The sequence below is a fragment of the Thalassophryne amazonica genome, chromosome 12 (genome assembly GCF_902500255.1).
Source record: "Thalassophryne amazonica chromosome 12, fThaAma1.1, whole genome shotgun sequence".
In the NCBI taxonomy this organism is placed as follows: Eukaryota; Metazoa; Chordata; class Actinopteri; order Batrachoidiformes; family Batrachoididae; genus Thalassophryne; species Thalassophryne amazonica.
In genome coordinates this window covers 72,651,101-72,677,814 of record NC_047114.1, presented here as the reverse complement: position 1 = coordinate 72,677,814, position 26,714 = coordinate 72,651,101, and the positions used below count along the sequence as shown (strand labels likewise).

General features: G+C 40.6%; 1 protein-coding gene and 1 long non-coding RNA gene across 3 annotated transcripts in view; one reads left to right on the top strand and one right to left on the bottom strand.

The window, feature by feature from the left end:
• Positions 1-26,714, bottom strand: part of gnal2 (guanine nucleotide binding protein (G protein), alpha activating activity polypeptide, olfactory type 2) — a 146,387-nt gene that overhangs the window by 56,921 nt on the left and 62,752 nt on the right. For both annotated transcript variants that reach the window (XM_034183445.1, XM_034183446.1), the window contains exon 5: positions 8,977-9,074. In XM_034183445.1, the coding sequence (XP_034039336.1) occupies positions 8,977-9,074 (98 nt within the window). The remainder of the gene's footprint in view (positions 1-8,976; positions 9,075-26,714) is intronic.
• LOC117522076 lies at positions 962-24,942 on the top strand. The gene is made up of 3 exons (XR_004564136.1): positions 962-1,042; positions 8,485-8,488; positions 24,931-24,942. It is a non-coding gene; the product is annotated as an uncharacterized LOC117522076 (long non-coding RNA).

Sequence of the window (26,714 nt, the reverse complement as noted above, 5' to 3'; positions counted from 1 at the left end):
ACAAACAGCCACATGAAGGTCCATCACCCCCTTCACTTTGCTCTGATTAAAGCACTCCTGTCACATTCTCAATCCAAGATGTAGACTACTTCATAAAACGTCCATGGACGATACAAAAGCATAAGGGTATATGGTGCAAAGAAAAAAAGTGAAAGAGGAAATATAAACTAAAACAGGAAGACAGGTCAGAGTTGTCACCCGTGTGTTAAAAGAAACAAGCGCTGTGAGAACAAAGGACAAAGTCCCTCACACTTGACTTTTCTAGAGGATTAAGCCAAAACAACACAGGCATTCAACTGCATATGAATTCAACAGTTTTGTAATCCAGCACACTCTGGATCTCACAAATAACTGAAAACCTGTCTAAATAGAACATGTGTCTGATGTTTATTAATTCCGCTTCTGTCTACTAGTAGTTACTTTCACACACGCACTCTAGTCACAAATCTTTCCTGCTACTGACCAGGACAGCAACGGTTGAGACACTAAGAATGAAAAGTAGTCACAGCTATGGACCTCCACTCCTTCACTTCAAATATGCACCAAATTATTTTTTTTCCTTTTGATGTCCATTTCCCTCCTTTTGATGTCCATTTCCCTCCTTGGAACAAAAGTGCTCAGACAGAGGCACATGAGAAAGCCCCCCCACCAAAAGTAAAGTTCCACTTCTGAAGCCATTTTTTGTACAAAATGATAACATCACGTCTGGAAGCATGCACTTCACAGCATCAATTTCAATTCAACTCAATTTATTTTATATGTACAGTTGTGCTCAAAGGTTTATATACCCTGGCAGAATCTTTGCTTTTTCGGCCATTTTTCAAAGAATATGAATGATGACAAAAACTGTTTTTCCCACTCATGGTTACTGGTTGGGTGAAGCTGAAACCATTTATTGTCAAACAACTGTGTTTACTCTTTTTACATTATAATAACAGAAACTACTCAAACGACCCTGATCAAAAGTTTAAATACATCTGTTCTTAATACAGTATTCCCCACCTTTAACATCAATGACAGCTTGGTGTCTTTTGTGGTAGTTGTGGACGAGGCTCTCTGATGGTGAAACTGTCACTGTATGTCTTGGACTTTATATCAATTATGAAGAAATACAAACAGTATGGCACCCTATGGTATATCTGCATGGAGTAGATAGTTCTCAAAAACTAAGTGACTGTGCAAAAAGGAGAAGAGTGAGTCCTTAATTGAAATTAAAATACAATGACACTACAGAACAGCCTTTGGCCCTGCATGGCAACCACCCACACAGACCACCTGTCCATTCACACATCTCGAAAGCAACAATCTATATTCTGCAACCAGGTGAAGCATGGGTGTCCCCTTGGGCTTGTCCAGCCACAGGTGTCCTCAACATGTGTTGGCTCATATATAGAGAAACATGTCAAGTGGACAAAATGTCAAATCTGATGTTTCGATCTGGGTTCCCTCACTTGCACTCTACTAAAACGACTCTTCTTAGATTTTTAAATATTTATTTGGTACTTGTACTTTTGGATCTGTCTGCAACTTTTGACAGTTGATCGTGGTGTTTTAATTGATAGACTAAGGACATGGGTGGGCATCTCTAGGTTTGCCCTACACTGGTTTTTATCCTCTCTAACAGGAGTTTTTCAGTTGCTGCAGCTAAAATATGTCATCTTCTGCCATTCTGTCCTGTGGTGTGCCCTAATGTTCCATTCTGGGACCCATTTTATTTGCATTGTATTTGCTCCCACTTGGACATCTTGAGTTCTTATGATATCTCATATCACTGTTATGCAGATGACATACAGCTGTACATCTCCTTTACTCCACAAAATGTTACAAAGGTATCCATCCTTCAAAACTGTGTTAATGTCATAAAAACTGGATGGCTGCTAACTATCCGTCACTTAATACAGCAAAAATTTAATTTCTTGTTTGTGTCCCAAAGGAGTTTGTTACCTCCCCCAACCTTGGCTCTCTGTCCTCTTCTGTTTACTCAGCAGTCAGAAAAATGGGTGTTAAATTTGACCAGGGTGCAGCCCACGTGGAGCCGGGGTCTAAGGCCTGCAGAAACCAAATACATTTTTTTATCCAATGATACATTTTCAGCATCTCCTGGAAGAAATCTCAAAAGAAGTGCATATTTAAATGAGCCTAGATTCAACCTTTCATTTGAGCTGTCAATGATAATGTTGAAATTACAGAATATGACATGGAAGTAGGACCTGGAATGATTTTCCTTTTAATCGAAAACCAAATTATGCATTAACTCAGAACAATTAAACTACATGAAATTCATGATGACTGAAAAGACTGTTGAAGCATTTCAAAGACCACAGCTAAAGCTTGTAGAATATTTTGAAAATCAGGGTAAAATATCAATTAACATACCTTATAGTAAAAAGTCACACATTCTTGTGTAAATTCCTGTAAATCCATTCACAGCCACATCTTTTTTCCAATGAAAGAAAGTCTAGATTAACTAAAAGAGTCACAATCTTGTCTGAAATCCTGTTTGAACAACACAATGTTTATTTTCCAGAGACAAAAAAAAAAAAAAATCTTACCATTTTTCTTGACGGCACAAGATGCAGTTCCTTTTCCCATTTCTTTTATCTCACGGACGTGTTCATGAAGACAAACTCTAAATTCAAGCCAGCACCAATTCCACAGATTCTTGTTTTTATTAATTTTTTTTCAAACTGTCTTTCTCACCATCTTCTCTCTGTCTGACATCGCTCTGTGACACAGACCTGCCACAAAATTCTTCTTTTAAAACTTAACTCTAAAAGTAGGGATGGGTATCGAGAACCAGTTCCTTTCGGGTATCGTTAAGAAATGATTCGATCCATCGACATCAATAAGCTTTGTGCTTAACAATTCTGTTATCGGTCCTTCAGAGTGGCCGTTGTTTTGGGGGTGTTTTTCAGGAAAATGATCATTTCTCTACATTGATTACAGACCCTGCAGTGGGTCCGTAATCAACTTTTCTGCAGCGCGGCTTTGCTTTGAACCTTGACCCAATCGAAGCAGTGGTTCGCAGATTGAAGCAATGCTTCGATCTATTGCTTCGTTTATTCTTTCTTTCTTTTGCTTAATTTTCCCCCACTAAAACCCTAAAGAGCATACGTCTGTGAGTATTATTTACCTTTTCTATGTTAAACCAATCTGTTGTGGTCTTCTGAAATAGTTGATAGATGTATTTTATAACTTAAAAACGGGAGCAATGCTAACACGTTAGCATGTATATGGCATTTTCAATGTTAAAAGTTAGAATTAAGCAATTGCAGCTGTCATCACGTTCGGGTGCATTTGTTTTCAAACTGTAATATTTCTTAAATTTATTTTTTTATATATATTAATAATCTAATGATTATTATATACAATTTTAGAGAAAGACAAAAAGAACCTGAATAGAAACACAACAGAAAAAATATAAAAGCAACTAACAATGAACATAAATAAATACATACATACATAAATAAGTGTCTCCTGTGAACACCTAGTGACTCTTACACCTCCATTTCATCTCTGTCTTATTTAAGTTTAACGACAGTTTGTTTAGATCAAACCATATTTTCAATGTGTTAATTTCTTCAGTGATTTCCTCCAGAACTATCTGCCAAACTAGAAAACTGCTGCATCCTACTAAGAGCAGAATACTACTGAAATGAATTTGAATAAGTTTTTTTTTTCCCCCTCACCTAAATGGATGCTGCACTCACTCCAGTTTATCATCTGGAATAGTCCCAGATTGCATTTCAGAGCTTCTAGAATTCAAACATTTTCGTGCAGGTGGTGTTGGGGGGTAATTTTGGGTTTCAGCTTTTTTGTTTTTCACCACTTTCATCCCTGAATATGTCAATCGTGACTCACTTTTGTGCAGATTAAAATTACTAACTGGGACTCCTGTCTTGTTGCGAGAAAGAAACAAGAATTGTCCTCCGTTCTGTTCACACAGCTCCAAACACTACGCGGCTCTCTGCCGAGTCAAGTTAGAACGATAGAATCCAGTCTGAATTAATAACTTCAAAGTAAAACTCTGTTCTGTTTATTTTTATTTATGTCCAGAGATCAAGGATACAGTGACCAATTTCATATTTATTTACTTTAAGACTCAATGAAATACATAGAAAACCTGTAAAGCCTACTTGTAGTACAAAATTCACGAGGTATCGATAAGGGAATCGATAAGGAATCGGCTCGATAAGCAGAATCGATAGATAAAATCTTATCAATACCCATCCCTATCTAAAAGTGTGCCATGTCCACATGCTATGTTTAGCTTAAAGAACAGCGTATTGCAGCGGGCACACAGCATCGCCATAGCAACCAATCAGTCCCGCTTTACGACAACTGTCGTAACAGTGAGGCATTTTCTCTATGAAACTCAGCAGATCCGAGGACACAGGTTTGCATCTGTTATACAGATCAGTGACCGCAGGTTTATAGAACTTGCACGATGTCATAAAAAAGAACGCTTTGCGATAGGAATTTTAAAAACTCAGTGACAATCACAATTACAGAGTACAACACAAACACCCCCCATGTTGAAATCCGTGGAATTCCTCGAATCTGCAGAGTTTTCACAGCCCTGTATGAGGTCTCACATAACACTCATTCTGTCCTCTTTGCATTGGCTCCCCATTCAGTTCAGACTGCATTTTAAAATACTGGTGATGACTTTTGAAGCTCTGCAGGGGGAAATGTCACTCTACATCAGTGAACTCTTGCATCCTTATGTAACAAGCAGGTCTCTGAGGTCCTCAGACCAGAACCTGTTGATTGAACCTACATCAAGGTTAAAGACCAAAGGAGACACTGGATTTGAGGTTGTGGCTCCATAACTGTGGCATGCACTGTCACTGCATCTACATTCTGTGGACTCTGTTGGAACTTTTAAAGAGAAGCTCAAGACCCATTTGCACAGGCTTGCTTGTAACTAGTTTTATGTTACTGCTGTTTTAAATTTGTGTTTCCATTTTATTTTTTCACTGTAAAGCACTTTGTGAATTTATCTTGAAAGGTGCCACACAAATAAAACTTTACTTATGACTTAGTTTCCTCACAATGCATGTGCCAATAATGATGATAATAATAATAATAATAACAATAATAATAATAATGAAAATTTGCATTTTTAACAACTAAAATGTCAATCAATGTTAGTGCCCGAGCTTTATGACTACAATGCTACAGGAATTGGAATAGAATTGAGGAGTCATAAAAACAAAAAATCTACTTAAATAAATACAACAAAACTGTCAGGAGCAGCTTGTACTGAAGGTGTTTTTTTCCCCTTAATGCATGGCAGAGCTATTAGTCTAGCTATTAGGAAAAAAGAAAAGAAGAAGAAGAAAAAAAAAGAGTTGTGGTGATGCGGGACCGTCGTGTGACTGCTGGACTCCGAAAAATGATGCCCACCTCTTCCACAATGTCTCGGATAGTCACACGACTGAAAAGCCACCGAAAGCCGTCTGAATCTTCCGAATGGTGGAAGAGGTGGGCATGTCACAGCATGTCCTGTGAGGCTTCAACAGGGAGGTGCTTTTGCTCCGCCATTAACAGCTTTGTGCCGAAGCACGAATTTCACCGCCACTCTTTTCATGGCCAAATCTTCTGTCACAATGGAATGTGCCAAAAAAGTGCTAATGTCCACCTCTTCCGCAATTTCTTGGATAGTCACATGACGGTCCCGCATCACCACAGTGTTCACTTTGGAAATGATCTGGTCATTTCAGCATGTTGATGGCCGACCGGAGCGTGGCTTGCTCTCCACTGTTGTGCGGACATCTTTAAACCGGTTGTACCGCTCCTTAATCTGTGTGACGCCCATAGGATAGTCACCGAAAGCAGTCTGAATCTTCTGAATGGTTTCCACCTGGCTGTCGCCCAGTTTCTGGCAAAATTTGATGCAGTCGCGCTGCTCCAGTCGTTCTGCCATTTTCCTTGAAATGAAAATCCGACGAGAGACTACACACGTTCTCACACAAAGGCTGCTTGCAAGGAAATGACGCAATCAACAGGCGTGAAAAAATTCATGCATGCGCACGAAGGTTCAAGGTTGGCTCATGCAAGCACACGATTCAAATCCATCAGGTTTTTGCAAAAAATAAAAAGGTCAGATACTTTTCTAACAGACCTATATATATATATATATATATATATATATATATATATATATATTCATGACAGATTACTTTTCACCGAGTTTAATCATCATTTTAGAAATTTTTAATATGAACATCCAAATTTTTTTATGTCAAAAAATTCCAACGTAAAACTTCAAGGGTGCACAAACTTTTTCACAGCACTGTAAATACTGAAATTGATCATTACGGAGAAAAGAGATTTTTTTCATACTGCCCACTCTATCTGAATGTCCCCTTTTCTAAATGGATCTGTAATTAACATGCACATTGAGAAATGTTTCCTCAAACAGTGCTTTTTACACCATACACAACACTGTCTTATATGGGCCGTTTCATATTGATGTGTCTGGGTTTTTCTTTTTTTTTTAAGAAAGCTGTTTTATTCTATGTTAAACTGGATTTTTAAAAAAGACTTGAAAGAAGAAACAAGCAACAGAGGCAATGGCCAATAACGTTTGACATTTTCAGGAAATTAAAAAATATAATGCAATGCTAAAATACCCTCTGCCATATGAGCACTGTCTCCTTAATAATTTGCAGTTGTGTAATTGATATCTCAGTGTAAACTATACAATTAGTTATGCATTTATTGTTATTTACATTAATAATTAAAATCCTATTGTCTTATTTACAATTTGTACATGTTCAATCCGGCCCATCTATTTTGTCACATGATAATTTCACAAGGACCACAACGGAAATAAGTGTTTATGTTTTATTGGGTTATCAGTGCTTCATTGATATAGTCACCTCTGTATGTTTATATTGATGTTGCAGAATAAACTCAAATCATCAAAGTTACCTTTGACTGCATGTGATGTGCGTGCACACTGACGTCCGCTAGACATCTTGTAAATCACTCCAGTTGTTATTAGGTTACAAAAACAGTGATCTCAGTTTTAGAAGTGTTTATTCCTCATTAGCTTTTACATAATATATGAGAAACATGTTAGATTTACCCAAAAATGAAGCGATTTGGGAGCGGATTCCTCCATGTTGACTTAGCAGCCAGAAAGAGACCAGCCAGTAATGTCACAGTGCCTCTCCACTCTGATTGGCTGTCACCATCACCCCCCCCCCCCCCCAAAAAAAAAAACAGATTTGCATGATTCATAGCATGAAAATAAGTAGGAAACAGAATGTGACTTTTTGACCTCTTAAAACAGGTCAAGGTTAGCCATCTTTGAGCTTGTCCAAGGTCAGTGTCCCAAGAGTGCTCCCTGTGAATTTGAAGACCCTGGCAGTAATTGAGCAGCTCAGACGCATTTGAGGGTGGGCACTAAAGGATTATTGCATCATATGACGCGGCAGGCCTGTTTCGGCAACTTTTTGCCTCAGCAGGTGGTTTTAAAAGTGAGCTCCCCCTTTCAACTCAGTCTGGATCATCTGTGAAATCACCTGCTGCAGTGACCAGTAGCAAAGAAACCCAGCCTTGACCCCTCAAGGCACACTATTGCCCACCTCTTCTCTAACCTAGTTTATTTTAGTTCAGGGTTAAGGTTTAATTTCTCTGAAATAAAAAAAAAAGTCTGGATTCATGCAACAGTTTTCCAGGTTTCCAATGTGGTCCAGATCCAATTCCATAAGTTTCCACCTTTGCATACTGAACAGAACAGAAAATGCCAGTTTCTTTCACAGTTTGCCACAAACTCATGAAGATTCGATTCATAAAGACAGAAAACAGTGAGTGGTTGCAGGTAAATCTTCCCATTTTTTTGCGATGTATCTGCAATGTTCTTGGGTACTAAAATGTCCAGTAGGAAACCAGATTCATTCAGTGATGTCCTGCAGTTTAGCAGGCCACAGCGGGCTTTGGGGCAATACTGATTTCACCCATCTAAAGGAAGCTCACACAGACCACTGACAACAAGACAAAACCCCTGGTTGGTAGGTAAAGAGTACTTTCGACGAAACAGAGATTAAGAGCTCAGTGCACAACATGTACTGCACATATGCTGGTATTTACATCTGAATCCAGAGGTGAGTCAGAGAGGAAGCAGAAGAGCACTGTAATCAGTGAAACACTTTGCCTGTCCAAACTTCCTTTTACAGGCAAGAGAACGCCCCACCACTGTGTACAACCAGGAACCTATGGTGACCCAAAGCTGGAGCCTTCCAAACACTCTCGGGCATACAAAAAGAGGTAGTTATCACTATATCTAAACTGTAGTACATGTACAACTCCTTTTAGCAAAAAACAGAGAAGGTCGGTATTCATGACATACTTTTCCCTGCAGTAATGAGCCTCCACTACTAAAAACAGTTATCCTAACTCCATCTACAACACCGTTACAGCTTTACTACAATCTTATCAAAGATTCACAGACAAATCTTCCAAATTCAAGAGTTGGGTACTTCAACAAAGATTAGGCCAAGCTTTGCATATTGCCATGATGAAATGTCAATCCAATGACATATGGAGGTATATGCACAATTTTCCAAAGGAAAAATACAGCTGTGGTTTGCCATGAAATACATTTTTTTTTTTTTTTTTCATTTATATAGAGCCAAATTATAAAGTTGCCTCAAGATGCTTCACACAAGTAAGGTCTAACCTTACCAAATACCAAGGTAAACGCATCTCCGCCATATTTATATATGAAATGACACTGGCACACACTGCAAAGCTGTTCTTCAAACAACACAAAGAAGAGCAAAGTAGGGATTTGGTTAATAGTTTATAGGCTGTAAGATTATATCATCACATTTGTATAATATGGCTGAATGAGCAATGACTGGACAGCGTAGCTCTACATGTGGCAATTCTCTTTATCCTTTATGAACAAGTATCCAAAGTTCACAGCTACACCAAAATATGCACGGTAATATTTGTACTTACTATTGTGCACAGTCAATGAGCTGGTACTCATTGGACCTCTCAAAGCAGGCCTTCACTCCTTCATCGTCCCACAACTTCTTCGCATGATCGAAGAACTCCTGTACAAAGATACAAAACATTAGAAAGCGGAAGAATAACGTCTAATGGAGAAAATAATAAAACAGAGTAATACAAACAGACAACCACTACAATTACTCAGAAAAGCAGATTGAATACAAATCGGAATTTACTTTAATAGAGGTTGAACTCCTACGAGTCCCTATACTATAACCTTAGAGTATTTGTTAAATTAAGACTACTGAAATAACAGCAACATTTCCAGATTCAAAGGGAGTAGTAGATTGTTCATCTGTAGTTACCCAATGCTACACAAAATGCACTTTGTTTACCTTTTCTAGAAATTAACTACAAGGAATCTATGAAACCATGCATTCATTGATTGTGAATTTTAAAACATGGACAACTAAGAATGAAATTTATTATATAACTATCATCTACAGCAAAAAACTCTTCTCTTCCTGTTCTATTATAGAGATCATGTATGACCTGTGCTTATGGCAAAATGACCTAGTTTACTGTAAACCAGGGTAAACCTTGCTGCAACCAGAAACATAAAACATTTTGCATTTGTCAGCACACAAAATAATTCAATTTTTTTTTTTATCAATCTGCTCCTTAAGAACAGAAGAAGGAAAGAAAAATCTCATTAATTAACTCATGTTGGCCAAACAGAAATGACAAAACCATGCAGCTTTTAATTACAACAAACTGAAGCCCCTGATCTACATAGATCTAGTTACATTTATGCAAGAGCAAACGATCAGACAATGGAGGATATCTGACATTTCCACAAGATAATTTATTAAGAACTTAAGAGTGATACAATACTTGTTACATTATATATTCAAATAAGTAAATAGGACAACACAGAAATTTTGCAGCAGAACAAGAAAACAAGTATTGTCCTTTCAAACAATTGACAAAAAGGCAAATGATTTGTGACAGTTTCCAAATTTCAATTTCCAAAGCCCAGAGAGCCATCAAGAAGACCATCCAGTTGTCCTGCATCTGGTGTAAACTTTGCCAAACCAAAGATGTAAAACACAATCTATTACCATATCAGAGCAGTTGAGGCCCAGGTTCACAATGACTGCTGATTCTACTGTTATTTGGTGGGGTGCTGGTGGAAACTGCTACTGCTGGGCAAAGGAAGAGTAAAGGAGTGGTGCTGAGAGGCAGCGGGTGAAGAGAAAGGCAAGAAGTGTAGAGGTGAGAGTTTGAACTTCAGATGTTGGCATGATGACAGGTAAAGGAAGTGCAACATTCTGTCCATCATTCTACCAATTCCTTCTCAGTTGGCTCCAGCTCCTCTGAACTCAAGCTACTCTTGAAGATGAGATTCATGCTTCTCTGTCCTCCAGAATGGACTATCTGACTGGAACATGAAAATGTGATCATATTACCTCAATGCCACTGACTAGCTTTGCTTTAGTTCAAGCACAGAGAGATTTTAAAGATGCGTTATGACCTTCACATATCAAATGGTTGCACGCCATTGTATATGGCTGAGCTGGTTCAGCCTCATGTGCTCCACATACCCTATGATCACATGTGAATTTAGGAAGAACAGAGCCAATGGAATGGCCAAAAGATTTTTCTGTTCTGTGTTAAGATGCTGTGGAACAGTCAACTTAAGCAGTTGAACTCAGTTGACATTTTAGTAACTAGATGAAGTCATGAGTCCAGTGAAAGACATGAGATCCCGAAAGAACTGCGGAGGAAATACTGTGGCTGTAGAGCCGGAAGGAGACGATGGCAAAGGAAGAGGAAATATCGTCTGTATCTGCCTTCCATTGTAATGGGGAACGCAAGATCGCTGGCAAACATAATGAATGAATTAACATCACTTGTGAGGAGCGACAGTGTGTTTCATGAGAGCGCAGTCCTGTGCTTCATGGAGACATGGTTGCACGACAACATACCGGACTCTGTAGTGAATTCACCCAGCTTTTATTTGGTGCGAGCAAACCAGAGCTGCGCTGATAGTGGCAAAAAGAAAGGCAGGGGGGAGGGGGGTGGGGGTTGTCTACAACAAGTGGTGCAATCCAGGACATGTTAAGGTGAAGGAGCGTGTGTGTAAACCAGACATTGAGCTGCTGGCAGTAAGTCTCCGTCCTTATTATTTGCCGAGGGAGTTTTCACATGCTATCGTCCTCATTGTTTACTTACCACCGGTGGTAGATGCGATGCGGACTAATGACATCACCTCCGCAACAGTGAGGCTGCTGATTTCTGGCGTGCTTCAAACATTCGTGAGCTGCAGCTTAGCATGGCGGACGAAGAGCTAATTCAGCCAGCACCGTCTTTGCTGGGGGCAAATGTTTGGGCGCATTTTGGATTTTATTATTTGCTGCGTAAGAAGGAGCTTGACATGACTTGTGCAGTGTGCAAAATGAAAGTCAAGTATTTTGGAAACACTTAAAATCCGCAAGCCCACATGCTACGCCATCACCCGGAGCTAAAAGAGGGGAGCAGCGGTATCTGCCGACTACTGACCAGCGCTTCACTAAACTGCCAGCCAACTCCGAACAAGCAAGCAGATAAGTAAAGTTACATCTAGAATCACTTTATTAACCGCGTAAAGCTGCATTTTCTTAAACATAAACATTTTTAAGTAATATAATTATTTATCAGAGCTCTTTGAATCAAAAATCGATTCTGAATCGAATCGTCACCCCAAGAATCGGAATTGAATTGAATCGTGAGTTGTTGTACGATTCATATCCCTACTGGTCATGGTAAGAATGCAACCAGATGATGGAAGGAGACCTACAGGAAGCTAAACCTATTCTTTAACAGGTTTGACAACATGGACTCTGCACACCCTTTCCCCAGCTCCTCTCAGTGCTCCCCCTCCCCTGTGCAATCGCCCCACACCCCTATTATTGGTACCTCCCTCCTCCCACCAACCTGTCCCCACTCCCCTTCCTCCGTCACTCCATTCTCCCTGTCACCTTCCATCACCATCACTGTGGGGAGACAATTTAGTCATCTGTGTCCAGAAAAGGAGGCGGGTCCCAGAGTGCTGAAGGAATGTGCTATCCAGCTGTGTGGGATTTTCCAGTACATCTTCAACTTGAGGCTGAACCAGATGGTTGTTCTGGATCAGTGGAAAACCTCATGTCTGGTCCCTGTGCCCAAGAAGAAGACCGCCAACACACTTAATGACTACCGATCTGTGGCCCTAACATCACGTTATGAAGTCACTTGAGAGGCTCATCCGCACAGTTGTCGAATCATCACTGGACCCCCTGCAGTTTGCTTACCAGCCCAAGAGGAGAGTGGAGGATATCATCATCTTCATGCTGCATAGAGGTTACTTTCACCTGGAGGAGGCAGGCAGCACTGTGAGAGTCATGTTCTTTGACTTCTCCACTGCATTCAACGCCATGTGGTCTGACCTGCTCAGTGATACACTATGTGACATGAAGGTGAAGGCTCCACTGGTGGCCTGGATTACCAACTACCTCACAGGCCACCCACCGTATGTGAGGCTTCGGGACATTACATCCGATACCATCTGAAGCAGCACGGGGACACCACAGGGGATGGTCCTGTCTCCCTTCCTGCTCACATTCTACACTTCTAGGTGATGGTCTAGTGGTTAAGGCAGTGGGCTTAAGACCAGAAGATCCTCGGTTCAAAGCCCTGCCTGACCGGAAAATCATTAAGGGCCCTTGGGCAAGGTCTTTAATCCGCTATTGCTCCCGGTGTGTAGTGAGCACCTTGTATGGCAGCACCCTCACATCGGGGTGAATGTGAGGCATTATTTGTAAAGCGCTTTGAGCGTCTGATGCAGATGGAAAAGCACTATATAAATGCAGTCCATTTATACACCTCAGATTTCAGGTTCTGGTCACAGTCCTGCCACCTGCAGAAGTTTTCAGATGACTCTGCCATTGTGGGCTGCATCGGCAGGGACCAGGAGGATAAGTACAGACGTGTGGTGGACAGGTTTGTGCAATGGTGCAAACTCAACCAACTGCAGCTTAATGTATCTAAGATGAAGGAGCTGGTGGTGGACTGAAGACCGCTCTGAATCCAGTTAACATCAATGGAACTGAGGTGGACACTGTAGACTATTACAAGTACCTGGGTGTCCAGCAAACTGGAATGGACTGTAAACACAGATGATGTGTATAAGAAAGGTCAGAGCTGACTATACGAGGTCTGTCCATAAAGTATAGGTCCTTTTTATTTTTTTCAAAAACTATATGGATTTCATTCATATGTTTTTACGTCAGACATGCTTGAACCCTCGTGCGCATGCGTGAGTTTTTCCACGCTTGTCGGTGACGTCATTCGCCTGTGAGCACTCCTTGTGGGAGGAGTCGTCCAGCCCCTCGTCGGAATTCCTTTGTCTGAGAAGTTGCTGAGAGACTGGCGCTTTGTTTGATCAAAATTTTTTCTAAACCTGTGAGACACATCGAAGTGGACATGGTTCGAAAAATTAATCTGGTGTTCAGTGAAAATTTTAATGGCTGATGAGAGATTTTGAGGTGACACTGTCGCTTTAAGGACTTCCCACAGTGCGAGACGTCGCACAGCGCTCTCAGGCGGCGTCATCAGCCTGTTTCAAGCTGAAAACCTCCACATTTCAGGCTCTATTGATCCAGGACATCGTGAGAGAACAGAGAAGTTTCAGAAGAAGTCGGTTTCAGCATTTTATCCGGATATTCCACTGTTAAAGGAGATTTTTTTAATGAAAGACGTGCGGACGGTCCGCGCGTCGGCTCGCAGCCGCCGCGACGCTCCGCCACAGGAAAAACACCTCTGTTGGAAGCGTTAAGGACAAGTTGGAACATGTCCAGCTGTTAAACAATTTCTCATATACTCACTCCACTGAAAGCCATCAAAAGCCGCCTGGATTTTACAAATGGTTATCAACACGGAGGTGTTTTTCCTGTGCCGCCGCTCCGCGCCGGCTGCGTCCCGACACGCGGACCCGTCCGCACGTCTTTCATTAAAAAAAAATCTCCTTTAACAGTGGAATATCCGGATAAAATGCTGAAACCGACTTCTTCTGAAACTTCTCTGTTCTCTCACGACGTCCTGGATCAATAGAGCCTGAAATGTGGAGGTTTTCAGCTTGAAACAGGCTGATGACGCCGCCTGAGAGCGCAGCGCGACGTCTCGCACTGTGGGAAGTCCTTAAAGCGACAGTGTCACCTCAAAATCTCTCATCAGCCGTTAAAAGTTTCACTGAAAACCAGCTTAATTTTTCGAACCACGTCCACTTCGATGTGTCTCACAGGTTTAGAAAAAATTTTGATCAAACAAAGCGCCAGTCTCTCAGCAACTTCTCAGACAAAGGAATTCCGACGAGGGGCTGGACGACTCCTCCCACAAGGAGTGCTCACAGGCGAATGACGTCACCGACAGGCGTGGAAAAACTCACGCATGCGCACGAGGGTTCATGCATGTCTGACGTAAAAACATATGAATGAAATCCATATAGTTTATGAAAAAAATAAAAAGGACCTATACTTTATGGACAGCCCTCGTACTTCCTCAGGAGGCTCAGATCTTTAATGTCTGCAAAAGTACATTGCAGATGTTTTATCACTATGGTCTCCAGCATCATCTTCTACCCTGTATTGCGCTGGAGCAGCAGGCTGAAGGCAGCCGACACAAACAGACTCAACAAGCTCATAAGGAAAGCTCGCTTTGTCCTGGGGTTCGAGCTGGAGTTGGTGTCAGAGGAGTGTCAGAGGGGAGGATGTTGAGGAAACTGCGCAGCATCTGGGACAACACACCCCCCACCCCCTGCATGCCACACTAATGTCCTGTCAGAGCACCTTCAGCCATAGACTGAAACCACCAAGGTGCACCACAGAACACCACAGGAGGTCTTACCTGCCTGTGGCAATGAGATTCTATAATCCCTCCCTTCTGCAGGATGAATAACTGATGAAGAAGATATATGAAAAATAAAATCAAGTAAATAAATAGGAAAACAATTATTATATACGAGGTCTGTCCATAAAGTATAGGTCCTTTTTATTTTTTTCAAAAACTATATGGATTTCATTCATATGTTTTTACGTCAGACATGCTTGAACCCTCGTGCGCATGCGTGAGTTTTTCCACGCCTGTCAGTGATGTCATTCGCCTGTGAGCACTCCTTGTGGGAGGAGTCGTCCAGCCCCTCGTCGGAATTCCTTTGTCTGAGAAGTTGCTGAGAGACTGGCGCTTTGTTTGATCAAAATTTTTTCTAAACCTGTGAGACACATCGAAGTGGACACGGTTCGAAAAATTAAGCTGGTTTGCGGTGAAAGTTTTAACGGCTGATGAGAGATTTTGAGGTGATACTGTCGCTTTAAGGACTTTCCACGGAGCGAGACGTCGTGCAGCGCTCCCAGGCACCATCATCAGCCTGTTTCAAGCTGAAAACCTCCACATTTCAGGCTCTATTGATCCAGGACGTCGTGAGAGAACAGAGAAGTTTCAGAAGAAGTCGGTTTCAGCATTTTATCCGGATATTCCACTGTTAAAGAAGATTTTTTTTAATGAAAAACGTGCGGACGGGTCCGCGCGTCGGGACGCAGCCGGCGCGGTGGCACAGGAAAAAAACCTCCGCGTTGATAACCATTTGTAAAATCCAGGCGGCTTTTGATGGCTTTCAGTGGAGTGAGTATATGAGAAATTGTTTAACAGCTGGACATGTTCCAACTTGTCCTTAAGGCTTCCAACGGAGGTGTTTTTCCTGTGGCGGAGCGTCGCGGCGGCTGCGAGCCGACGCTGCAATCCGCCCGCATGTCTTTCATTAAAAAAAAAAATCTCCTTTAACAGTGGAATATCCGGATAAAATGCTGAAACCGACTTCTTCTGAAACTTCTCTGTTCTCTCACGATGTCCTGGATCAATAGAGCCTGAAATGTGGAGGTTTTCAGCTTGAAACAGGCTGACGACGTTGCCTGGGACCGCTGCGCGACGTTCCGCTCTGTGGGAAGTCCTTAAAGCGACAGTATCACCTCAAAATCTCTCATAAGCCGTTAACATTTTCACCAAAAACCAGCTTAATTTTTCGAACCGTGTCCACTTCAATGTGTCTCACAGGTTTAGAAAAAATTTTGATCAAACAAAGCGCCAGTCTCTCAGCAACTTCTCAGACAAAGGAATTCCGATGAGGGGCTGGACAACTCCTCCCACAAGGAGTGCTCACAGGCGAATGACGTCACTGACAGGCGTGGAAAAACTCACGCATGCGCACGAGGGTTCAAGCATGTCTGACGTAAAAACATATGAATGAAATCCATATAGTTTTTGAAAAAAATAAAAAGGACCTATACTTTATGGACAGCCCTCGTATTATTAATTTGATTTTTTTTTTTTTTTTTTTTTAAATACAAATGTCCGTGCTGCATTGCAAGATTTATATGGATTCATGATGCTGAGAAAGACCTCCAAACAGTCTCAATGCTTAGACTAGTTTTTGCTCCAGGACAATGATTATCAAAGGCCCTCATCTTATCAATGACTTTTTAACATTTCCCAGAGCTCTGCACATGCACTAAACAAAGATGACTAGGCTAATGTTCTGCATAGCCTCTTTTTGGGATACCCCGCTAACCTTGAACCACCACATGACTCTCTGCACTCAGCACGGGCTTTGAAGTCTTTGGGGGGGGGGGATAGCCCTGGACCAAAGAGGAAAAAGAAGTCTGATTAGTGATCACATGCTCCGGGAAGTCTCCCCTCGGCGAATCCGGTGATTAGATTCAACATGGAGGAACCCACTGAACTTAGAAACAGCATCATTCATTTGTTTGCTTTATTTCAAGCTACAACACATGCATGGAGTCGCACTTCAGCTCACAAATAGGTACAGATCAAGAAAGCAGGACGAGCCAAAGTATATGTGGATGGTATCATTTTACAACTAAGACTCCATCATGCATAAAGTACGATAATAAGTCTAACCTCAGCCCGCTACACACACACACACACACACACACACACACACACAAAACCCCAATTCATGATTAGCAAAGGACACGGAGTCATGTTTGCTTTGTGGCCTATATTTGCTTCTGTTGCAGTGAAACACCCACTTCATCTACGCTACACATTCAACTGCAGAGATTACATTGACAAAATTAGTTAAGGTTTCTTCACATTTTACATTTTCATTTAATTTTTAAAGATCAGAAAATGCAAGACCCTTAAACAGAACACACGCCAGGCAAGTCCAGCAAAAGCTTGACATTATGGAGGGAGAGAAGAGAGCTAGTAGGTAGATGGGACAGGGGTGGGGAGGTGGGGGAGAAGGGTTATGGTCCTCAGGGTTATTTTCCACAGAGGCTTGTGACACTGGGTTTTCAATGAATGCAGTGTGTGCTGCAGTGGTCTACGGACAAACTGATCAAGAAAGAGAACAGGAAAGAATTTATTTGACACCAGTGGGGCTTTTGTATTATTTGTTTGTTTTCTAACTTCATGCAGTCCACTCCCTGTCCTTCACAAACTATAAGATGTTGATTCTCAGGTGGTTTTGGTGTGTCTGCTGCTCAATCCAGAACAAACATCTGTTAGACTTTAATACTAGTGGGCTGTGTGATGTAATATTTCAATTGAATCATATAGGTCACTGACACAGAAAACAAAATGGCCAAAAAATGATGCAACAAGGCGTTACAGAGGCATTGATCATACACATTTTCATCACTGTGCTGTGGCCCACTGACAATGTGATGGATGCACGCTGGTCCTGCATCCCAGGGTGCTGGACTCAACGCCCTGCCTGTGGCGCCAATGACTGCATGCTCATCTCAATAATGCACCTTACTTTTGTTGCTATTCTGCTTTTTCTGTTTCTTCAAGTTGGTAAAAGCTTTGCAAAAACCTTGTAACTGTTACAATGGCCTAAACAGTGGGTCACCCCTCTGAGTCACCCCTCTGGGTCTGGTCTGCTTGAGGTTTCTTCCTCAACATTATCAGAGGAAGTTTTTCTTTACCACTATTGCCTGTGTGCTTGCTCTAGGGGTCTGGTAAGGTTACACCTTACTCGTGTGAAAAGCTTTGAGACAGCTTTGTTGTGATTTGGCACTGCATCAATGAAATAAATTGAACTCCTGTGGGTAAAGATGTACAGTGAGGAAAATAAGTATTTCAACACGATTTTGCAAGTTCTCCCACTTAGAAATCATGGAGGGGTCTGAAATTTTCATCTTAGGTGCATGTCCACTGTGAGAGACATAATCAAAAAAAAAAAATCCGGAAATCACAATGTATGATTTTTTAAAATAATTTATTTGCATGTTACTGCTGCAAATAATTATTTGAACACCTGCCAATCAGCAAAAATTCTGGCCTTCAAAGACCTGTTAGTCCACCTCCACTCCACTTATTATTCCAAATTAGAAGCACCTATTTGAGGTCTTTAGCTGCATAAAGACATCTGTCCACCCCACACAATCAGTATGACTCCAGCTGCTAACATGGCTAAGACCAAAGAGCTGTCCAAAAACACCAGAGATAAAATTGTAGACCTCCACAAGGCTGGAAAGGGCTACGGGGCAATTGCCAAGCAGCTTGGTCAAAAAGATCAACTGTTGGGGCAATTATTAGAAAATGGAAGAAGCTAAACATGACTGTCAAGCTCCCTCGGACTGGGGCTCCATGCAAGATCCCACCTCGTGGCATATCAATGATCCTAAGAAAGGTGAGGAATCAGCCCAGAACTATACAGGAGGAGCTGGTCAATGACCTGAAGAGAGCTGGCACCACTTTTTCCAAGGTTACTGTGGGTAATACACTAAGACGTCATGGGTTAAAATCATGCATGGCACGGAAGGTTCCCCTGCTTAAATGAGCACACGTCCAGGCTCGTCTAAAGTTTGCCCATGACCATTTGGATGATCCAGAGGAGTCATGGGAGAAAGTTATGTGGTCAGATGAGACCAAAATAGAACTTTTCGGTCTTAATTCCACTCGCTGTGTTTGGAGGAGGAAGAATGCTGAGGACCATCCCAAAAACACCGTCCCTACTGTGAAGCATGGGGGTGGAAGCATCATGCTTTGGGGGTGTTTTTCTGCACATGGGACAGGACGACTGCACTGTATTAAGGAGAGGATGACCGGGGCCATGTATTGCGAGATTCTGGGGAACAACCTCCTTCCCTCAGTTAGAGCATTGACGATGTGTCGTGGTTGGGTCTTCCAACATGACAATGACCCGAAGCACACAGCCAGGATAACCAAGGAGTGGCTCCGTAAGAAGCATATCAAGGTTCTGGAGTGGCCTAGCCAGTCTCCAGACCTAAACCCAATAGAAAATCTTTGGAGGGAGCTGAAACTCCGTGTTTTTCAGCGACAGCCCAGTAACCTGGCTGATCTGGAGAAGATCTGTGTGGAGGAATGGGCCAAAATCCCTACTGCAGTTTGTGCAAACCTGGTGAAAAACTACAGGAAACATTTCACCTCTGTAATTGCAAACAAAGGCTACTCTACCAAATATTAACATTGATTTTCACAGGTGCTGAAATACTTATTTGCACCAGTAACATACAAATAAATAAATAAATAAAAAAAAAAAAAATAAATAATACATTGTGATTTTCGGATTTTTTTTTTGGGGGGGGGGGGGGGGGGGATTATGTCTCTCACAGTGGACATGCATCTAAGATGAAAATTTTAGACCCCTCCATGATTTCTAAGTGGAAGAACTTGCAAACTCGCAGGGTGTTCAAATACTTATTTTCCTCACTGTAGCATCCAAATATGCAGCAAATGGCAACTTTAATTCAACAGCACCAGTGGATCTGGTAGAGATCAGCATGAGGATTTGTCATACGTTTTACAGCAGAAGGACAGAATGTGTTCTTCAGCTCTGATCTTACCTGAGGCAGCACTCATTCAAGCATATACTAACCAGAATCACAATCTGATCTGCAATTATAAACTTTGTTTTTTTCTAAACCAGGTAACACGGGCACTGGCCCCCCTTACTCTCTGGTTGCACCCTCTTACCAAATTTCCAATTAAGACTCAAGTGCTATGTACTTGGGCTACTAGTGGTTTTGATAAAAAAAAAAAATTCTTATCCTTAAAGATTAAAAATCAATTCAAAACATTGAAAAATCTGTTGTTTTTTTGTTTTGTTTTTTAAAATAAGGTCGCAAGCTTTTTTGTTTGCTTCTCCTCAGTGCCAGTCCTTTCACTCCTCACTTCTGTCCCTGTTCCATGCTGTCTGCATGGGCGGAGTCAGTGAGTTCTGTGTCCGCATAGACTGAAGGAAAGATAAAGTGGTAACCTGTATCAACCTGTCTGAAATGTTTGGGGGGAAAAAAACAATGGTAAATGTTTACTATTTTCTTCCAAACTAGGAACACAAAAGGCAAAGCGTACAGAGTTAAATCACCATCTCTGTATTAGATCAGACCACGCTGCATGCACATTTAGACAGACACCTTATTACAAAGTTGACATTTCATATGAATTGGTTGTAAGAATTTATGGATGGAATGTTCACCGAATAGAGACGCTACGTATGATGATTTTTAATATGTACAGAGTGATCACTTATAACAGCCATAATTGTGCAAAAATTAAACAAACTTAAAAATTACAAAATTTTGAAGGTAGTCTGGCTGGACAGGTTGTGCAACTATTAACGAAAAAGACCCAAGAAAAGTGCAGCAGAGTAAAGGGCATCCAACACTAACAACAAGAGCTGTAATACATAACATAACGAAAAAGAAAGTTTACATTTACACTCCATCTCACGGTGTTAAACTGTCTGACACAGCTCTCTGCTGCTCACAGATTAAAGCTACTGTATGTAGATTTCTGAACAGGGCAGCAAATGTTATATCCATCCAATATTAGTGTATTTTTAACATTTTAACATTTCAAAAGTTATGTATGACTAATATATAACATCAAATGACACAAAATATAACAAAATAATGAAAGTGGCTCAAGTTGCTGCTCTGACAGATTAAAAAAACATTACAAATCTTGAATTATTAAAGATCATCTTTTCCCTGAGACAATATCATATCAACACTACATAACAATGTGTCTGATCATTAGAAATGGTACAACTACTCCAAAAATATTCCATTCGTAATAGACTGTCAGACGGTTTAAAAGTACTCTGGTTTAGTGTAGCAATCTTCCTCATAATACATTTTTCTAGAAAAACTACTGAATTTGATAATTAAATTTTGAAACACTGACAACAATTGTTTATAATTTATCAGTTAATATTAACTTCTATTATTAAACAATTTGATAATTAACTCCTGGATCCTCATGTGAACCATAACTGTCAAAGCAAAAAAACAACAACAACAAAACGGGTTATTTATCTTAACCAACCTATATTTACAATAAGCATAATAATAATAATAATAATAATAATAATGATGATATCTCAACAGTTTTCAAACATTCCAGCTAACATGCACTGCATACATTTATCTGCATGATCCATTATGACCACACTGTAGAACACTATAAACCAAGTGGTGTTCCTTATTACAAAATCATAATTATGCACTGGCTTAAGAAAAACTGAGAAAGGCATAATCAGAAAGTACCAGTACACATATCCATCAGGGTCAAAGTGCACTCACATTTCTGGTATTGCCCCCCCAAAAGAGATCTGTGGTGTTATAAGTCAAGAATGTTCATGGCAAACAGAAGAAAGCCCATTCCACCAATTTAACATAAAACAAAATCATGGGGGGAATTTAAAGCACATGCACCTAACGTGAGTTACCGCACATGGACGTGCTATGTTGTTCACATGCAGCATTGTCACTGAGTGGCTAAAGCAATTTGCTTTAAAGGAAAGGTGTGGGTGTAGTGTCCCCAGGTTTAAGTCCAAACACATAAGAACAATATTTTGTAGAACTAATCCTTGTCCTTCAATTTTTCAATTTATTTCATTTATATAGCACCAAATCACAACAACGTTGCCTCAAGGCACTTCATACAAGCAAGGTCTAACCTTACCAACCCCCAGAGCAAGCACACAGGCAAGGCAAAACTCCTGAGAGAGAAACCTCAAGCAGACCAGACTCAAAGGGGTGACCCTCGGCTTGGGCCATACTATAGACAAATTACAAAATTCACAAAACGAACATGTAGGAAATCTTGCCGGTGCACAGGACAGGAGGGTTTCAGAAAAAGACACCTCACTCATCTCTGGATGGAGCCGCACCTCAAACAGAGAAAGAGAGAGAAGAAAAAAAAGAAAATCAAGCATCAGAAAGACAACAAATACAGTATCATTTGTAAGCATTAAGCAACAAGAATGGAATTTGTTTACTTACTCTTTTCTTCCAAACTATGAACATAAAAGTCAAAGCGTATCGATCGGCATTTGTATTATATCAGACTGCACTGCGACTGAGTGTAGAAAGACAACGTGACCATTTTATAACAAAGTTTAACAAAGTTGACGTTTTATATGAATACAGAGACGCTGCTCACAATGATTTTTCTGGACAAAGTGATGATTTATAACATGAAACAAACTTAAAATTGACAAAATACTGAATGCGGTCTGGCACGACGCGTTCCGTGTGGACTAAAAATGCACGCGCACACACACACACATATTAGTCCAGAAATATGACCAACTTTACAACACACAGTTGGAAAAAGACGCTCAAATAATACCGTTTGTTTGGAGGCTGATGATTGTATAAAGAAGTGGAGCTCATTGAGGGACAAACTGATCCAGAAAGAGCCACTGTTCATGCTGTCAATTGCATAAAGACTCCGACCAACACGATAACTTTAAAAGGGCCATGCGCACGTCAACTTCATTGCATGGCCACGGAGTTATGGAGTTGCAGAAGCATGAGGCTTTAGGACTAAGGTGCCACTCCGCAGCAGACTTCAAAAAAAGGGCAACTCAACCAAATGTAATCTTTTTAATGCACATAACGCCTGGCACTTATTTAAGGCAGGCGTTTATTTTTTGAGATGAAGTTCTGACCCGGTCATTAAATGAGGCAGACCCCTATTCAAGGTCAGGCGTTTAATCAAGGAAATACGTAAGTGTAATTAGTGCTGGGGATTCCCCATAGATCATTTGGCACTTCCTGGCTGTAACTCATTCGTTACATACATATAGCAGATTTTGGCCATTTTATACATATAGCAGATTTCGATTATAACGGACAAAATTCGCTGGTCCACCTGAATCCATTATATGCAAGTTTTACTGTACATACATATATATGAATGACTTACAATGAGTCGGGTTTACGTTCAGCTCAACTAGAGATCTGTGAGCAAGTCCATAAAAGTATAACCCCGCTCTGCCATACGAGTTGCTTGTGTATCAGTGGTAGAAAATCTTTTGTAATGAAATATCCAAATTAAACTGGCCAACTTTCATAATTGACAACTAGACATATTAAAAACAAAGTCCAGTTATCTCCCGTACAGCTTACAAGACTCATGGACCGACAGGCAGATGGATTTGTCACACACTACAATAGGAGCTACATTCAGAAAAGCCACTTAAAACTTCACTGTGCAAAAAAAAGAAAAGAAAAAAGAAGCCTCATGTTAACGTTGTCCACAAACAACAATGACGTCTCTGGGCCCTGAGGAATCTGGGTTGGACCATCACACAGAGGAAATGCGTATTGTGGTCAGACAAATCAGTATTCCAGAACTTCTTTGGATGAAATGGACACCGTCTGCTCTAAACCAAAGGGCGAAAAGGACCATTCAGACTATTATCAGCAACAATTAGGAAAGCCAGATTCGGTCATGGTATGGGTCATGTCAGTGCCCTTGGCAAAGGTAACTTGCATCTTAAAAAAACCCAGAGGCTGTACAGCTTTTAACTCTATCACAGAAGTGTAAGTCATAAAAAGAATTTTCTTCTTGCTGCAGATGTAGAGTGCATCAGTACTGGACTGTCCTGCTGGGAATCCTGACTTTTATCCAACCAAGAATTTTGAAATGAAAAATGAAACTATGACGTTTCCATACTGTTGCCGATTCTTAGGGGGGACTGTTCGGTTGGCGACACCAGAAAGAAAAAGATATCCAGTAAGCGCCAGTTGTGTGGATGAAAATGCCTTGCTGATGTCACAGGACAGAGGACAATGGGTAGGCTGGTTGAATAGGCAACTGTGTCATGTTATCATGTCAGTATGGACCAATATGTCTGAGAACTGTTTCCAACAGCTTGTTGAATCTATACCACAAAGAATTAAGGCAGTTCTGAAGGCAAAGGGGGTCCAACCAATACTTGCAAAATGTACCTAATAAAGTGGCTGGTGAGTGTATCATACTCTCTGCCACAGAGCATCAAGCAAGAAAGTGTTTTTGCCATGTTGGATTTAATTTTTTATACGCTTAAAGTGAAAATTAGATGCTGTGCTGTGCCTTTTCCACTGAAATGTGCCGCTCAGACCAGAACAACTGGCTGACAGTCAGGTGCAGGAGGCCACTCTGACCAAAGTTGCCGGAACAAAGTGAGTCAGTGCCACAGCTGTTCCGTCTCTGTGCCTAGGTCCACCACATGTTTGGCTCGAATGGGCCGCGCATCTCATCCTTAAAATATACAAGTAATAACTCACCCAAGCTTTAATTTTGACATTCTCCAAGTGCCTGTCCTTTAAGAAAATATTTATCAGTGCTACATTTGATCTCCAGGAAAATGTCATACGGCCCACCATAGTTTTTCCTTAAGTCTGTTTGAAACGGAGGTGACATCGCACAACAGCCAAATTAGGTCTACAAGTCCTTCTACCCACGAATGTCCACCCAATTTGTATCAGTAACTGAATTTGAATTATATTGATTCTGTGCTTTAAAAATAGATTCTCATATCATACAATTACATATCATGATATTGCAAGTGCCGATATTTTCCCCCATCCCTACTAATTACACGTAGAGCAACATCATAAAGAGATGACAACATAATGTGGTTTATGGGCCATACTAGGGCTGTAGCTATGGATTATTTTAGTAATCGAGTATTCTATCGATTATTCAAATAATCGGATAAAAAGTACATTGCGTTTTAAAACTAACAGTCCAGGGCTCTCCCTAAGTAATGGCACAATGTCACTGCATCATCATGGAGATTGTCAAATATAGTGTATACCTTTCTTTTTTCCTGGGTAATTATTTTTTCACATCTTTACAAGTTGTGGATCTTTTCTGGTGTCAGGAGCTCAGCCAAAGTCTTGACATTTTGCTGAAATGGCGATGGGTTGTGGCTTTCTGCTTTTTGTTTTCCCCAAATTTATAACTTTTTAAAATTTAAATTTTACTTTTTAAAATTTAACCATTTTTATTTATTTATTAAGGTGGTGGACTGGGTCCCTGCATGAATTTCTTTTTAACTCTCTCGCTGCGATTCAGCCAATGCATTTCATTTTCAGCTGAAGGTTGAACATGCAGCCTCACAGTCACTGGTTTTTTATTATTATTATTTTATTTGAGTTCCCGTGTTTGTGAAGCATTGTGTGTTGCCCAAAAAAGTTCAAATTTAAAAGCAAAACACTCATTGCAGTCTAAGCAAAACACAGAAGAAAGAGTGGACTTCTTCCAGAGACTGACTGTGGCCGGGACGGAGCCGGCAGAGAGAGGCAGCAGCTGGCCACCGCGCGGAGAGTGGCCAGCAGACAAAACTGTTTTGTTTTTGTTTTTTTGTTTTTTTTTTTTAAACAAACACACTGCTTTGCTTTAAACCCGCATCAGCATATAGTAACTGAGGGTTTCATTAACACTATGTACAGTCTAAATCTATATCCAAAAATTACTAGACCTTCAAGAATCACTTCACATTCAGCTACTCTCATTGATGCCCAAGCATCGGCATGAATTTCGCTGCGACTCTTCTCATGGCAAAATCTTCTGTCACAGTGGAATGTGCCAAAAAAGTGCTGATGTTTCTGGCAAAATTTGATGCAGTCGCGCTGCTCCAGTCGTTCTGTCATTTCCTTGTAAAGAAAAAACAACGAGAGACTCCACCCATCCTAACACAAAGGCTGCTTACAGGCAAATGATGCAATCGACAGGCGTGAAAAAATTCACGCATGCGCACGAAGGTTCAAGGTTGGCTCATGCAAGCACACGTGATTCAAATCCATCAGGTTTTTGAAGAAAAAAAAAAAGAGGCCCGATACTTTTCTAACAGACCTCGTATTTACAAATGATAGATACCAAAACACTAAGTGGCTTATTAATTAATGATATTAGTGACCATTTACCAATTTTTATAGTAACTGATTTGAAGTTTAATAAAAAATGTACTGAGAAAAAACAATATTGCAAGCGCCTGCAATCTGAAGAAGCTATCACTGCCTTAAAAAATGATTTACTTTTACAGGATTGGAATCCCATTTACAACAGGCAAGATGCGAATTTAGCATATTCCGAATTTTAAAGCGTATTTCTCTCTCTCTCTCTCTCTCTCTCTATATATATATATATATATATATAAAACAAAAACTGTCCAATTATACAGTATAATAAAAATAACTATAAAGCTAACCCATGGATAACAAAAGGTCTTCAAAAGGCATGTAAAAAGAAAAATAGGCTATACAGAGAATTCATTACAAGTAAATCAAGAGAGGCAGAGGTTAAATATAAGGACTATAAAAAAAAACTAAACTATTATGCGGAACTGAAAAAAATCATACTTTGGAAAAATACTAATAAAAACAATATAAAGGAAACATGGA